The following is a 16,712-nucleotide window of genomic DNA, read 5'->3' as shown; positions in this document are numbered from 1 at the left end:
TGATCTGAGCAATGATAAGGAATTAAAGCTTTCACTTCAGCTAACTGCTCTTTCAGTTCCCAGTACAATTCACTGTCTTCATTACTGTCTGAGAACAGTGTGTCCAGCCTGAAGACTTCTGAGGACACCCTGTTGAATGTTCATTCCATTTAATACTCTAAAAAGTGGCGCTGGGGTTTGTAAAAGTTTATTACTGTGCAGAATTGAGACCACCTCTAGTAAAATGTAGCTTACCCACAGAAGCACTGTAGGATAGAACGTGGATTGCTGTTCAAATGTATTTTACTCCTGGTTAGGAGCAGTTACAGGACAGGAACCACGAGGTCATCTGGGAAAGCATATACCAAGTGTTTGCTAGGTGTCTGATCTGAATATGGATTAGCTGTAACTGCGCTACCTTAGGTAAAGAGAGTTCAAACAACAGAGCTCAAGGTCAAGAATGACATCTGGCTGCTTTCTGGGTACAGGGAAGCAGTAGGTTATGAATTTCTCTCAGCAATAAGGAAACCTTTTCAAGAGAGTTTTTGTAATTAAACTTCCTATGACAATACGCAAGCAGTGGCATTAAGTAAGTACCTGTGCTTCTTGCTTGGGTCAGCCACAAAGTTTAGGTATGTAATTTTTTAAGCAATCCTCTTTTTTATTTCCTTCTCTATTCTTGCTATGCAAACAGAACCTACAGAAAAAGCAAGTCAATGGCAGGTTTCTGTTGGAAGGTCAAGCTTTTAGCATAGAAGCCATTGGTTCAGTCTCTGGTGTTGCCAGCATTATTATCCTTACCTTGCTGACACAGGGCTAGAGATAGAAATGGTGTAGGCAGGAATGAGAGGCCCAGTAGTTAATACAGAGACAGACGGATTTCGGGTACAGAACCTACTTTTCCAGCCACTGCAGTTTGTAGAAGTCATTAAAAAGTGATTGAGCTATGAAGACAGTGAACAATGATAGTGTCTTGGTTGGAGATACCCTCCAGCTATTACAAAGGAAACTTGGCAGATCAATTTGTCATTTCTAAAAAAAGGGAGGAGATTGTTCTTAATGTGTTTATTTTTAAATTGAGATTAAAATTTTATAAGCAGAGTTTTGGTCATGTCAGCTGCTCATATTCTTAGGTGGATTAGAGTAGCTGGGAGCTTCAACAATCCAGTTCCTGCCTGTGGTTTCTTAGACAGATTAGAGTTCCTTTTTTTTTTGTTACCTGGGCACCTGGGCCTCAAGACAAAAAGAAAACAGTTTATAAAAACTAGCAAATAAACAAACTACATTTACTGGCCTAATGTCAACAAATTTTCAACTACACAGACCCAGAAAAGCAACAGGAGCTACATTTTCTCATTATTATCTGCGAGGCTTTGGTAGCTGTACAAGAGCACTCCACTGGCTTTTCATTACCTTTGAAAAGTGCTAGATTAATTCCTTCCTTGAAATTGCATATTCGTAACAACCATAATAGTTACCCTCAGCATGAAGCTGTATGAATGTATTTGCATACCATTTATGTTCTGTTGAGAAAACTTCTATAAAAACACTGATTCAGTGTTAAGGGTTTGTGTTAGTTATTTTTAAAAAAAAGATGGATTTGTTTATAAAGACAAGATTATTCATTTTTCTAAGTGCTAAACATTTCAACTCCTAAATATCTCAAAACAGGCAAATGCTCAAAAGAGTAACCTTCTGGTCTTAGATTGAACATTCAAAAACTCTGAACAAGATTCAGAAGCACAAACAGGTGAAATTTAGTAAGGGTTTTCTTTGTCTGCCAGAGCACCTCAGTCTTGTAGGTGCTTTGATAACCCCAAGTGATTTTGAAAACCTTAGTAGTTATTTTTAGCAGGTTTTAATACAATTAGTACATAGTATCAAGGTTAATGTATTGTTTTTGATTTTTCCACTCTTCTTTCAGGTCATTGAATACAACCCATCTCAGTGCCTGGATTGGCTGGCTGTGCAAACACCTCGAAATAAACTAGCTCACAGCTGGGTGCTGCAAAATATGGAAAATTGGGTTGAACGTTTTCTTCTGGCACACAACTATCCTAGAGTGAGAACCTGTAAGTTGATTTATATTGGAGAAAATTACTCTTCTGTTGTAGCAAGTTACTACACATGGGGTGTTCTTGTCACAAATGAAATACATGCTCTTGTGCTTGTCTTTTCTTCCTTTTCCAATTGTTTTATGATTACTGTATTTTAAAATACTAGTACAGCTGTGGTGCCTCATCAAGACATGCCTGGTTTTGATGAAGGCTATGTTTTGATGTCGTATCTTGAGCATTACGTTAGTAGGTTGATGTGGAGGATCTCTGAGATCCAGGAAAGCCCGAAGAAGAAAAAGAGCTAATCCAAGAGGTTCTCCGTAGTGTCCATCACATAGTTGTACTGTAGATAGGAGTAGTCTGTGTTCTTCTTTCACCCCTCGCAGAGTAATCTTCAGTTGAGTCCTTTGAACGTGTGGATCACGGAGGAGAAGCCTGTGCTTCTTCCCAGCTACAATGGTGTTCTGGATCTCTCATTTGTGCTGCCAGGAATCACGCAGTCAGATTGCCAAATCACATTTTCAGCCTTTCCTGTGTCTGAATTTTTTTATCAAGGAGATTCCACAGTAACAGGCCACACTGAACTTTTAATACATTTTCTGGGGTTGAGGGAGATGTGGGAACTGGAGGTACAGCTTTGCAGCAGACGCCAGTTGTAGACAGCTCTGAAGAGGTAATGATGTCTTGATCAAGCAGTAAACAGTTTAGTCATAGAAAACATCTGGCTTTGAGTATCTGTGATGGGATGCATTATGTTAGAACAGTTAGAACGGAGCAGCAGGCAGGAATATAGGGTGAAGAGGCATGAAAGCAAATCTGAGCACCGCTTTCAACATGCTTTGTGCTGGTCTTGCCCACTCTGATTTTTTTTTTTCATGTCTATTGTGAATATAGTAATACCAGATTCTGCAAAATGCTTTGAAATCTGTAAATGGAACGTCCAATGTAACTTAACTTCTGTTTAAATGGCTGTTAAGCACTTATGTAATTTTCAAAGGTGTAACAAATTTGTTTTTATTTGAAGCTGCAGCCTATCTCTTGGTGTCGCTTATTCCAAGCAATTCCTTCCGTCAGATGTTCCGATCGACCCGCTCTTTACACATCCCCACACGTGATCTGCCTCTCAGTCCAGATACTACAGTAGTTCTTCATCAAGTCTACAATGTGCTTCTCGGCCTTCTTTCAAGAGCTAAGCTATACGTTGATGCTGCTGTTCATGGCACTACAAAACTTGTGCCCTACTTCAGTTTCATGACATACTGTTTGATCTCAAAAACTGAGAAACTCATGTTTTCTACTTACTTCATGGACTTATGGAACCTTTTCCAGCCTAAACTTTCTGAGCCGGCTATAGCCACCAACCACAACAAACAGGCTTTGCTGTCTTTTTGGTATAACGTGTGTGTTGACTGTCCGGAGAACGTACGCCTTATTGTACAGAATCCCGTGGTGACAAAGAACATTGCCTTCAATTACATCCTCGCAGACCATGACGATCAGGATGTGGTGCTGTTTAACCGTGGGATGCTGCCTGCCTACTATGGCATCCTGCGCCTCTGCTGCGAGCAGTCCCCTGCATTCACGAGGCAGTTGGCTTCTCACCAGAATATCCAGTGGGCCTTCAAGAATCTCACACCGCATGCCAGTCAGTACCCAGGAGTAAGTAGACTGATACCAAAAAATACGATTTCATTGTTAGTGTTTTCCCTCTTACTGAACATCTCTTTTAAGGGAAAGACTTATTTCATGTATCCAGTGGTAAAAGTAATATATTTTGATTTCCTGGTATAAGTAATTAATAATGTGTTTAGATCCAATTACTGTACTTTGTGGGGGGATTCTTTTGGATTTTCTTCTTTGCTGTGTAGCAGCTGGAGAGCAGATGTGTTTTTCTGGAAGCAGACATTGGTGTTTCCACTGCCCTTCAATATTCTGTATGCCAGTGCAGTTGTAAGAAACAAGGAATAGCCCTTCACGGTGGTCTCAAGAAAGCGTGTTGCGTTGTCACGCGCTAAGTTGGAGGAATTCCCAGTGAGTTTCTTCTTTGCTTTCAGTTTCTGGAATAGGGCCAGGATTTAGCGTGTGGCATTCAGATGGAGGATGGCCTGGGGTTCACCTTGGGAGCACTGGCGTACCTTTTGCAAGACATTAGTACACTGGGGGTTGCCCTGACTCTGCAACATTATGACATTTGCAGCAGAGAGCAGATGCTAGTTAAAATAGTCCGTGTGTAATGGTGAGAGAACAGGCTTACCAGGTTTTTAAGAGAGCGAGTACGTGGGTTTGAATACTTAGTCAGCAAGTACTGCTTTGGGATCCTTTATGGATGTGCAAGGGCAGAAAGAATACAAAGATGTCCTTCACTACATAGAGGAGGATGCGTGGAACCGTCTGTGTTGAACTTCTGTCTAGTTCAGCTCACAGAGCACATTTATGCTCTTCACAGTGCTGGGAGCACTCCTGCTGCTTTCATTGTTCCCCTCAGAAGTCTCAGTTTGTGATGCAAGCGACTTCAGTTACCCCACTGCGTTTAGTGTTCCTCGTGCATGCGGGACTCCAGCGAGTTTTAGCATAAGCAGCTTTCTGAATTCTGTTACTTGGAATATACGCTGACCATCAGAGAATGCACGTGCACCGTGTAGGCGACACCCTACATTCCTTAAGGAAATCTGGGAAGTTTGGTCACGTAGATCAGGATTTCAGATTCTTTTTCATATACGTATATGTATGTGCCAATGAGCTGTGCTATTAGGAAGCATCAAAAGACCCATTTAAGGTTCAGAAGGGTTATCTCAAATACACGTCCTAATCCACACAGTAAATAGCAAAGGCTAAAAGCAAACTACATTCGAGACAGATAAAAAAATACCCACAATTTCTATGTCAGATTTTTAGTTTTAATTATTTAAGGTTAAAATGCTGTCTGCTGATTTTATAACTTCGTTGTAACGCTTAAAAATGTGCTCCCATCTATATTTGCTTACATGTGTTTGTTAGTAGAAGAAATAGACAGTAAGTAATACAAATAAGACTTAAACCATAACATACTGAGAGTGATTACTCTAACCTAATATTCTTTGTGTGTTTTAGGCAGTAGAAGAGCTGTTTAACCTCATGCAACTGTTTGTAGCTCAGAGACCAGACATGAGAGAGGAAGAGATAGAAGACATAAAGCAATTTAAGAAAACAACCATAAGCTGTTACTTGCGCTGCTTGGATGGACGGTCTTGTTGGACTACGTTAATAAGGTACGTTAGTAGTGAAGTGGTGTAATAATCTGTTTGAAGAGGAACCATATTTTACCAAATGTGAAGTACAAAAAAAAAAATCAGTGTTGATATTTTGATACTCTTTTTTAAAAAGTTTTGGGGATACTTTTATTCAGAAATAAGCAAACGGAAAGTTATAATTTCCCCCTGCCCCAAATCCATTGTTTGTTAATATTTTGTCAGCTGAAAATTCAGAAACTAACCAAATAGTTTACAATAAACGGGTATAAACCAAGATGTATATTGTTAGGGTTCAAAAAGAAACACTATGACAAAATTGCTTCAGTGAGGCCCTTGAAAAAAAGCAACCTAAAACCAAATCAATCGATGTTCTAATTCAGCCTTTAAGCTGAAATTCCATTCTCAGCCTGCCATGATTAGCCTAGATGGGCAAAGCGGTAACTTCAGCCGCTGTTGTTGACATTTCTTATTTTGGGGCAGAAATGGGTTTTTTGGAAATTGTGCCTGTGGGACAGAGTTTTATTGTATCATATCTTCAAACAGTTTTTCATTTCTAGTCTTAGTAGTACATTGGAAGTTGTTGCTTGGGTATTTTCAGTATAAATACAAAGTGCCTGTGTGTGTCGGTCTGGTTATTGAGGTTTTAAATGCAGCTGTTGATGCGTTGCAACACTCTTGTGAAAAGGGAGAATGGCCTGTGTTACCTGAAGGGATTACAGTCATCTGTCACAGCGCAGCTAGATTTTCCCAAATGCTCTGGAAGAATTGTTAGGTTGAGACGAACCATTCATTAGCATAATCCTTTATTTTCTGTTCTGCTGTAAGCATAAAATATTCTGATATAAATGGTTTTATACATTTGTAAGTCCAAACATACTTAACTGAACCTATTTAAATGTATCATTTGACAAGCATAAACTTCTGTCTTTTGAAGTACATTATTTTCCTTGGGTTTTAGTATTTTTGCAGATGTAACTTGGGAAATATTTCTGTAAAGGTTGTTTATAAAATACTTTAAATAACATCAAGTTGACATAAAGGAAGGCATTTTTAAATTAAAAAGTCAGGGGTGTGTGAAGAGAAGAAATATGTTCTTTTGGGGTTTCTTTGTTTTGTGATATTTTGCAAAATATAGCTTGAGCGTAACAGTTTTAAGCGTTTGTATGATTTATGAGAAGATGATATGTAATTTTCAGTGTTCTCAATGTTTGGATTTTTTTCCTAGTGCCTTCAGAATATTATTAGAATCTGACGAGGACAGACTTCTTGTTGTGTTTAATAGAGGATTGATTCTGATGACTGAGGTAAGTACTTTGTTGTTTAATTACAATAAATTTCTTGCTTTCTCATCAAGTCATCCCTTTCTGACAGTGTGTTTGTTTTAAATTGATTTAATATGGTATAATATGAAATACATGAAATAGATTGATTAAAACCTGGCATAGGCATAAACCTTGACATCTTAAGGATCATAGGAAGGACAAAAAAGATGGACTGGGCATTTTGTATGTCTAAACACTAAGAGGTTACGCGAGTAAACTTGAGGCAATACAAACCTTAATGCAGGATAAAGAGAACAGGTTAGTTGATAACAGTGATCTGGTAGGATAACTATAAAAGGATGTCGCTTAAACAGGAAAAATGCACAAGAAATCAAGGGATAATAGGTCATCTCCTATATCAAGGATAGATACAAGCGCTTGGAGGTTCATAATGGGTAGTAAATTCAGTCAACTGAAAAACTTGCAACCAGAAGGAGATGTCATGAGTATGAGTAGTAAGAAATCAGTCTTGGCTTTCTTCGCATAGGTACTTCCCTTGTCTGTAATGAGATTTCTGTGGTAGTGGAAAGGTGATCGGGGAAATGTTTGCCTGCTTCTCAAGACAGAGAGAAAGCCTCGAGCAGATCATGTTGAGAGGACTGAATTTATGGGTTTTTTGGTGTCATTCTCTTTATTACAGGTGAACTGTGACTGAATGGCAGAGCACAGTCACACAATTATTACTAGTTAAGAAGGCAACAGGTTAAAATACAGAAATAACTTAAAGGATACTCGAATGCAATTGTGATTAGTATTTGTGAACGCTTCTTTGAGGCAATTGTCCCTCTCTTTCCTACCTCCTGTGCATTTGTTTGCAGGACAGAGCAGTGTAAGAACACACAAACTAGATTTCTTTGCAGTGAAACTACACCTGAAATGCATTTCTGGAGCACATACGGTGTAATCCAGTTGTAAATGGATTTTTGGTCCATGAGACCAGACCAGAGTTAGTCCAAAATGGAGAGGAAAAAAAAGAATAAATAATGCAGTCCTGCAGTGGGTACAGCTTGTGTATCAGGCCCCTGCCCACCAACGGCTTTGCTCTACAGATCCACCCATACTGTCCTGCAGTAATGTAGGAAGAGCCTAAAAGGCATTGCTGAAAAAGCTCTGAACTGTCAGTGGCTACTTAAAGATAAGTGAGAAGACTGAAAAAGGGCACAGGCAGCGTTTAACCTTTTTTTTTTTTTTTTTTTTCCCTTTGTCCTTCTTAAGATGGGCCTTGGATTCTGTTCAACACTTGCATTATTGAGTTGATGGACAAGAATGTGTGTTTATTAAATAATAATTACATTCAGTAAACGGGCTAAAAAGTTAGGAACTGAGCTATAACTTTATTCATATGTGAAATGTGTAAGTAGACTAAGATCCATACGTACATACGTATAAAGAGAACTTGTTGAACAGCTCAGTTAACCCTGATCCATGCTAACAACAGATAACTCATTTTGTAAACAATGCGTAGTGTAAGATGCAACTTATCCTGCATAAAACATCGCTAGAAATTAGATAACACTGACGTTGCTATACAGCTTGAAATTACCATCCCTCACATTTTCACTTGCTCACTGGAAGCGTTTTGTGTGGTAAAAAATACCACATCAGGGAGTTAGCACATCCAGAAAAGTTTTCCCCTTAGCAGGGCTGGCTCTGTAGCTTTTATCTTCACTGTAATAGAAAAAGATTTTGCATTATGGGGAATGCGATTGCTGTTTCTTTATCTTTAATATATCCCCACAGATCAAGTATCTTTTCTTACATCTTGTGCTAGAATTTTTGCCGTTTGGAAATGAGTTGCTTTTCCATCCCAGTATTTCTAGAAATCATAAATGCCCAGAAGGTATTTTAGTTATAAAAGGAGAAGTAATTAATCTGATGTACAATCTTACGGTGTATGACCTCAAGCAGCATTTTGAAAAATGACTAGCGTCTACATTAATCCTAAGGTTTTTCCCAAATTCACATACCCATGTCTGTCTCTATGCATCTCTGATATCCCTGTGTATGCTGGCACAGAAAGATTGGGATTACAGGTATATAAAACCACCACGTCCCTAATTATGCTTGGGTTATTGGGTTTTGGATAAACATGTGAAGACATTGTAATTATTTTGAGCCACTAATATAAAGCTTTTACCTTGAGAACAAATCAAGGCTGTTCTTAAACATCTGTCTCTGTAAGTGGTATTGGATGTGCTCACACAAATACTCATTTCTGGAGCTGAGATGGGTGGTAGCTGCTTGTAGAGGGGTTAAAGTTACACCAAATTTTACCAATTCGGTTTGCCTCCGGCATGCTCATGATAAAAATTTAATATGGCTCTAAGTTTTTGGGGTTAGATGAGAAGAATAAAAATCAGCCTTTTGGCCAAGCGTGAGTTTCAGTTTAACCCCCAAACAAGCCCACCCGTTGTTCATTATTCGCAAAACCAGATGTCCAGGTCAACAATTCCGTTTGGCTGTTACAGAAGATACCTGGACATTCATCTCTTCTCTCCCTTTCCTTCTCTCTTTCTATCCCTTTCCCCCATGTCCCCTTTTTATTTTCTTCTAAGAATCTTTTAGTAAATATACTGATTTTGTATACAGGTTTGTTCTCCTTTTAAATGCCGTTATCTTTGATGTAATTTTGTGATTATGTCTAGCACTGTATATTTTGATATGTCTTGTTTGAGCACAAAAATAAATGTAAAAGTGGTGTTTGGAACAGAAATAGAAACGGTAACAAGTACATTAATTTGGCAACATAAAGTTTTGGTGTTTCTTTCTTTCTAGTCCTTTAATACGTTGCACATGATGTACCATGAGGCCACAGCTTGCCATGTGACTGGAGACCTGGTAGAACTTTTGTCTATTTTCCTTTCGGTTCTTAAGTCAACACGTCCATATCTTCAAAGAAAAGGTTTGATATAACTCTTCAAAGGATTACGCCTGTTGTCTGTTCATTTTTATGACCCAAACCCTGGTATTTTATCTTCCTTATTACCTGTATTTAAAAACTCCCCGCACAATAGGAGATAAGATTTATTAACAGTCATTAAATTGTTATTTATGAAATTATTTATTGGCATAATATGGAACTAGATTAAGTAAATTTAATAGCAGTTAGACCAGTGAGATTTAACAGATTTCTAGATGGATTAAAATCATGCTAGAGGAAAAAGAGATTCTTCAGTAAAATTCTGTGCTTTATTTATTGAGCTTTTAAGAAATCAACTAAATGTATTTCTGTGGCTTTTGCATTTGCAGATGTGAAGCAAGCTCTCATTCAGTGGCAGGAGCGAATTGAATTTGCCCATAAGCTCTTAACTCTGCTAAATTCCTATAGTCCTCCAGAGCTTAGAAACGCTTGTATTGGTAAGTGGTGACGGTGGAACTGCGGTCAGGAAGGATCTGTTCTACACAGTTACCTGCTTTGACATTTAAATTCCGTTTTTGCAAGTGTGGGTGCTTACTAGATCCTCCTACAATGGGCTTGGTTATATTAATATTGTCAATACACCGATACTGCCCTTGTTCCAATTATAAGTAATTCTGGGTTTGTCAGGTTAAAATTCATATTCCTGCTTCCCCAGGCACGCAGGCTGTGTGCACAAAGAGTCAGCCTTTGTTTTGAGAGGCCAATTTGCTACCTTACAAGGTTTAATGATTAAGGACTAACTCCTGAATTCAGGTGTCCGTGAGTTTAGATTCAAATCCTGAATCTTACGTTAAAATTCAAATATTAACTAACGCTCCACTCGGAAGGGTGCATGGTGGCCAGGTTAGTCTGAATAACAGCCTGTAGTGTTCGTGGTTATGATCCATTACAGGAAGGTGTAATAATAGGAGTAGAGCTTAAAGAGCCTTTAAATGGGATGGATTTGCTTTTTGAAATTGTAGATGTAAACATTATATGTAAGTGTCCCTTTTGCATGAGAAGACCTATTTCAAAAAGGCCTAGGTTTTTTCTAGCTTAGGCTTTTTTACTGTTATTTAATGGATATCATCTGCATCTCTGTGCATGGCTGATGAAGACCTAAACCTGTGTCCACATTGCTTTTTGGTGTGATTTGCATGCATTTTCCCCGTATTTCGAGTGCCTTTCTCATTGTCCTCCTGACTGCTGCTGGTTGACGTTTTCCAGGCATCAAACCTGATATGTGTAAGAAGAAGGACAGAGGGTAATTTTATTGAGCTTCTACTTCCTACAAGCTGGCACCCCTCTCACTGGTGGTTGAGCTACCACTGAGCAGGTTTTCTCCCCGTGGCAGAGGTGAAGGGATTCTTGACCGATTGAGGGGTGTTCACTTTCCGGTCGCTCACAGTAGAGTCTGCCTCCACGGTGCGCGCTAAGTGCAGCAAAAGTGATGTGAAAGAGAGTTTGCAAGTGCATGAGCCTGAAGTTAAACTGTTTGCTGTTAAGAAATAACAATATGTAATGGCAAAAACAACTTTTTGTTTGTAGATGTCCTCAAGGAGCTTGTACTTTTAAGTCCTCATGATTTCCTACATACTCTGGTTCCATTTCTACAGCACAATCATTGTACATACCACCACAGTAATATCCCAAGTAGGTATTTCAGCGATTGTATTTTGAAGTTCTCTTACGCTATTATTACTCTTATCGTGTTCCTTACTGCTGTCAAATATTGACCTTTTTAATATATCCCCATTTTATCCTAACTTATACTACAGTGTCTCTTGGACCTTATTTTCCATGTCGTGAAAATTTGAAATTAATAGGGGGAAAAAGCAATATTCGTCCTCCGCGTCCTGAGCTTAATATGTGCCTCTTGCCTACCATGGTGGAAGCCAGCAAGGTACGTAAACGTATGGTCTTATAAATAGCTGTTTCTCTATCGTTCTCCCGTCTTTATAGAAGTGTTGTAAGAATCCAGTAGCATAATGCATTTACGTTTTCTTTGTAAGCAAAGCATAATTCTTCTTCAAGATGTGTTGTCCTCATATACTCCATTCTAGATGTGCACTCCAGAAGCACCATTTCCCTGCCCTTGGTGACACACAGCTTCATACTCCAGACATGATAAGGGTGTGAACCTTGCGTTCAGAAAAAAGCCGTAGCACACGTTTTGGTAATCTTCCAGCCTGTTTGTGGCAGTTATAAGGAAAACTGAGGAACTGCCCAGGGACTGTCAGTTGGGTTTCAACCTGTGTTGAGATTTGTGACCAGACAGCTAAGCTGTCGATCCCTCAGGGTTCACTAGAGCCCGTTCAGCCGGGACTGAGGCATAATCTGCCAGTTGTTTGGGTGAAATACCAGTGCCTGAAATACCATGTAGGGCTTTAAGTCTTTCACTTCCCATTTTCCCTGCTGTGGGCTTCCTGACGGGATGCCAGCTTTGGTGGGGCTACTCGGTAGTCACTTGCCACGTCCCATTATGGCAGTTGCAGCAGCGGTGGGATTCAGCTCACGTAACTTTGCCTATCTAAAAGGTCGGCGTCCAGCTCCGTCCGTGATTAACGGCGACCAATAGTTCCCTGTGGAAGGAGAGAAGTAGCTACCCTCCCTCCTGTCCTAGGCACCCGAGTCCGGGTGAGGCGACTCTTCCTCCGGAGGAGCCTCTCTCCCTCCCCGCTGGCCGCAAGGAATACTGACGTGACTAGATTTTAGATAGTTAAAGTCAGGTAAGGTGAATCCCACCCTAAAAGGAATATGTATGGACAATCATTTGAAGAAGGAGAACTGGTTACTTGCTGTACAGTAACTGTGGTTCTTCAAGATGCTTTGTCCACACAGATTCTGTGGTCCCTCCTCCTGTGCTAACTCCGAGTCCTGTCATAGGGGATTCTTATCGGTGAAGGAATTGAGTGGTGGTTGAAGCCGCCATACCCCTTATGCCCTCAGGTACAGTGGTCGCAAGGACACACTGGGTGCAGGCACAGCCCCAGTGGACACTGCTATTCAGAAAGAATCCAATCTCCTGCACATGGGGCCTATGTGCACGTAGATGGGAATCTGTGTGGGCAACACATTTCGAAGAAGCACGGTTACTGTAGGGTAAGTAACCCTTCTTTTTTAAAGCTTTCCGAATGATGCTGTGTATATTCGTGCACCATCAAATTTACCGTGTAACCAAAGTTTTTTAAAAAACGTAGAGTGCCAAAAATTACCCGTGGTGGGTTTTTCCATCGTGTATCCAGAGGTGTAACGGATGTGACGCTGAATAACATAAATATTTTAACTTTAAAAGTCAGCATATTGTATGACACGGTATTTTACGCTTTATAATGAATTTGTACGTATTAGGAACCAGAAGATTTTTAAGCCTTTAAGACCACATCCACTGTCAGTTTCCCTGTGGGTTTTGCATGCTTACTTTTCATTCGTTTGTCTCGTATAAGATTGCATTTGTTTGCTTGAGGTTTGGCGATTTCCTTTCGGCTATCTGGTCTACAGAAGCTGATGCCATTTTAAGCATATATATCCAAAATATATTAAAATACTGGCACACAAAGCCCTTGGCATCTATTTGCCATTCGGTTTGAGACGTTCGTGAAGATGCTGCTTTGAAAGCTTGTGAAGCTCAGTCTTGAGAAAATTCTGACTTCTACAGATCATAACTGACAAAGTGTGACTGTAAAAAGCAGTAGCATATATATTTAGGTGTCTGCATACAATTTAAAATTGCTGTGTACTTTTCTTGTCATCTGCAAGATGTGGTATTCGCACAGCTTTGCATCTTCTCAGTCTGTTGATTCAGAATCCTACAATAAAAGTTTTTCCTGGTGGGGGAGTTGTGTTTGCCATCCGTCCTCCCACCTCGCTGTTGCGCTGGCCGAGGGCGCGGTGGGGAGCCGCAGCTGGCCTGGGTTAGACCTGGACGTTCCCATCGTGTTTTCCTGTAGTACACGACTACACGTTGTAGGGCACCAAGTGCAGCACCGTTAAGCGAGATGCTTAGGAAATCTGGTTGCCATCCAGTTGCTTATGTAGTTTAAATGAAGCTCTCTTAAATCTTCAGGGCAAAGATGATGTTTACGATCGTATGCTGCTAGACTACTTCTTTTCTTATCATCAGTTCATCCATCTACTATGTCGAGTTGCAATCAACTGTGAAAAGTTTACTGAAACTTTAGTTAAAATGAGTAAGTATGAAGGTTAAACAGCCTAAGGAATTTTTTTTCTGTGGTAACTGAGTGCTTCTCTACTAAGTTTTATATTGAAAATTTTCAAGAAAAAACAGAGCTTGTGAGACCTGCTGCATTAATTGTTCTGGATGTTATTTTTATCTACAAAACTGTACGATGTGTGTAATGTAGTGCAGTCTTACCTACGTGACTGCTGCGCTTTCAGGCCTGTCCAGAAAGGAGCTGAGGCAACAGAGAGAATTCTGTCCCCTTGCACATTCAGGGTTTAATACTGAACCATCTGGGGGGAGGGGGAGGCTGAATCCTCAGTATCACTGCCAATGGCAGCAGTTGGCAGCCCACCCAGGAGCATGCACTGCCATCTCGATGGCACTGCTGCCATTACTGCCAGCCTAGGCTGATTTTGCTCCGTAGTTCTTGGAGCCATCACAACATTTAATTAAGTTTATAACCATTCAGTCATGTAGTTTGTACCCAATACTTGTTTCAGCTCTGCTAGTAGGTACCACCAGTATCTGGGTTTCTTCCTGTTGAAATGTAAATTCATTTTTTTTGGTGTGCGAACAAGGCGTTCATGGCTTTGTGTGACCACTTCAGCCCTTGGGCTGGCTCTGTGCAGACCATCCCGCCTGGAATTGCCCCATGCTACTCCAAAGGCACGTTGTAGGTTTTATTTTTGTCTCGCCCCATGGAGCCTAGGACAAGCCAGGCTACTCGGCGTGGTAGGTGCAGATGCACTAACCTCAGCGTCACACGCATACGTGGGCACATGGATTGGGAGCCGTCTCCTTTCGGCTGCCTAAAAGTGAGATGTATGGCCCGTTTCCTCTGTAGTCGGTGGAGAGACACAGATTCCTTCCAAGAGAAAGTAATCTTCTGATTCTTTAATACCTTGAGCAGAATGAACCCCTTCTGAAAATACCCACTTGTTTCCTCGGGTTCTGTGTCTGTAGGAGCCGGCTAGCTAGCTGTGATTACAGACCACTTCTAGACAAATAAAACTATTCAAAATTAATCTTGTCCAAAGAGCGGTGATCGTATAATGTTCTTTTGATCTGAATCACCCATTTGCTCATTGTCACGCTCTTCTGGTTGTACCTCTAGCATGCTGAGTATTTACCCTAGGTCGTGTTAGTTACAAAGTGGATCGGAACGGGTATGGTTTGCTGTGGTTCAGTGTATCCCTTAACGCTTTTGTGGTCTAGGTAACAATGGTGCTCAGCTTAATAATGAAGATTACCCTTTAAAATTTTTATGCTGTTGTTTTTAAAAAAAAGGTATTTAAAACCTTTAAGTGCTGCAGCTGACCAGTTGAAAATGTAAGACAGCAATAACAATACCCTGATCATAAACCCAGAAGCAAAGCCAGCTCTTTAGGTTTTTTACTTTTCACAGAAATACTGACGGGACTCACGTATTTATTAAATGTACTGTAAAAGCTTCACAGACGATAGGTCTTTCTGGTTACAGAAAGTGCTAAGAGTCTGGTCTTATAAAATGATACGGCACCTCAGTCCTACTGTCATCAGGAAGCAAGTATCTCCAACAAATTTCTCACACAGTAACTTACTTTCTCATACGATTTCAGGTGTCCTAGTTGCATATGAAGGTTTGCCGCTTCATCTTGCACTATTCCCCAAACTTTGGACTGAGCTTTGTCAGACTCAGGTAAGAGTCAGTGAGTTTGAGAACTAACGGAATGAAATACAGGCAAAATACAGCGATGAACGGGACACGCAGATAACCCGTAAATTGTAACTAGTGGGTATCATTCATTCTTCCAAAAAGCTAGTATTTTGGATGCAAAACACCTCTGCTCACACTGCCTGTCATCTGATAAAACCTGAGAACCCAAGTATTAAAATCTGGCAAATCGTCTTTGCTCCCGGTACACCCTCGGTCCTGCAAACGCTTGGGCAGTTTCAGGCAGTACGTAACGCTGGCTGGAGGCAGTCTGCAGCGCACAAACCTGCTTCGTCCTGCCTCTGTCACTTGCCAGCTTTTTATGTAGCATCAGCGCTGGTACGATGGAATAAAAACCGGGAGATGCCTGAGGCTGGGAGGGGCCTTTGCACCTCTGTGAGAGGGCCCCATAGCTGGCTTCTGGGTCAGGAGACACCGGCCCTTCCCGTACGTACGATCGTGAGAAAGTGGCACTCCCATGGAATAAACTTCATAAAAGGAAAACGTGAAATAATAATTGACAATAATTAATTGGTACAATTTCCCGATACCTGATAGACCTGACATGTTTTGATCAGTAAGAACAGTGCAGTATGAATTAAGATGGTGTGCGAGCGCAGTGCTGTGCGTCCAGCGGTGACTGTGTGCTCTTCTCTCTCTCTCCACCAGTCCGCAATGTCAAAGAACTGTGTAAAGCTCCTCTGTGAAGACCCGGTTTTTGCAGAATATATAAAATGTATTCTGATGGACGAAAGGACCTTTCTTAACAACAACATTGTATACACCTTTCTGACCCATTTTCTTCTAAAGGTGCGTGGTCCTTTAGTGATAATTTCCATTTCAAATACAGTCGTATATGCTGTTTTTCAGCTTGGGATGCCCTTTTCACAGTTCCATTTTTTTGTGCTTTAAAAATCATACGTTCTTTTCACAGGTCCAAGGGCAGGTGTTTTCTGAAGCAAACTGTGCCAACCTAATCAATACTCTAATTACAAATCTAATAAATCAATATCAAAGCCTAGAATCTGACTTCAGCAACCAGAGAGTTGAAATTTCCAAAGCAAGCTCTACTTTAAACGGGGTGAGTCTTTTCTAAGCCGTTCCAATGCCAGCATGGTGTAGGAGGCAGCTTATTTTCTGCAGGAGCCAGGTTCTAATAACCCCTACGGACAAGATGATCGCAGATGTGCCGAGCGGCAATCCGAGCTCTCCGGAATTCTCTACCCACAGGCACGCCTTCTCCGTGCGCACCCCAAGCCAATGGCGGGCGCTGTGGGGCTGATGGGGGTGGCTTGTTGGAGAGGAAAAAAGTAACCCCAAGTGCAGCAGAGTTAATTGTAGCAATGTCC

The 16,712-nt window shown here is 40.7% G+C and overlaps 1 protein-coding gene across 11 annotated transcripts in view; it reads left to right on the top strand.

Moving 5' to 3' along the window:
• Positions 1–16,712, top strand: part of USP34 (ubiquitin specific peptidase 34) — a 134,369-nt gene that overhangs the window by 115,681 nt on the left and 1,976 nt on the right. For 6 of the 11 annotated variants that reach the window (XM_040611619.1, XM_040611618.1, XM_040611615.1 and 3 more), the window contains 13 exons: positions 1,904–2,051; positions 3,061–3,695; positions 5,127–5,284; positions 6,492–6,570; positions 9,364–9,490; positions 9,838–9,945; positions 11,036–11,140; positions 11,266–11,390; positions 12,437–12,589; positions 13,554–13,677; positions 15,269–15,348; positions 16,033–16,173; positions 16,298–16,444. In XM_040611619.1, the coding sequence (XP_040467553.1) occupies positions 1,904–2,051; positions 3,061–3,695; positions 5,127–5,284; positions 6,492–6,570; positions 9,364–9,490; positions 9,838–9,945; positions 11,036–11,140; positions 11,266–11,390; positions 12,437–12,589; positions 13,554–13,677; positions 15,269–15,348; positions 16,033–16,173; positions 16,298–16,444 (2,130 nt within the window). The remainder of the gene's footprint in view (positions 1–1,903; positions 2,052–3,060; positions 3,696–5,126; positions 5,285–6,491; positions 6,571–9,363; positions 9,491–9,837; positions 9,946–11,035; positions 11,141–11,265; positions 11,391–12,436; positions 12,590–13,553; positions 13,678–15,268; positions 15,349–16,032; positions 16,174–16,297; positions 16,445–16,712) is intronic. The other 5 variants (XM_040611623.1, XM_040611622.1, XM_040611621.1 and 2 more) reach the window with 3 other exon arrangements.

The sequence above is a fragment of the Falco naumanni genome, chromosome 12 (assembly GCF_017639655.2).
Source record: "Falco naumanni isolate bFalNau1 chromosome 12, bFalNau1.pat, whole genome shotgun sequence".
NCBI classification, from domain to species: Eukaryota; Metazoa; Chordata; class Aves; order Falconiformes; family Falconidae; genus Falco; species Falco naumanni.
Note: the sequence above shows the minus strand (reverse complement) of the source record. Positions and strands in the feature narration are given on the sequence as shown.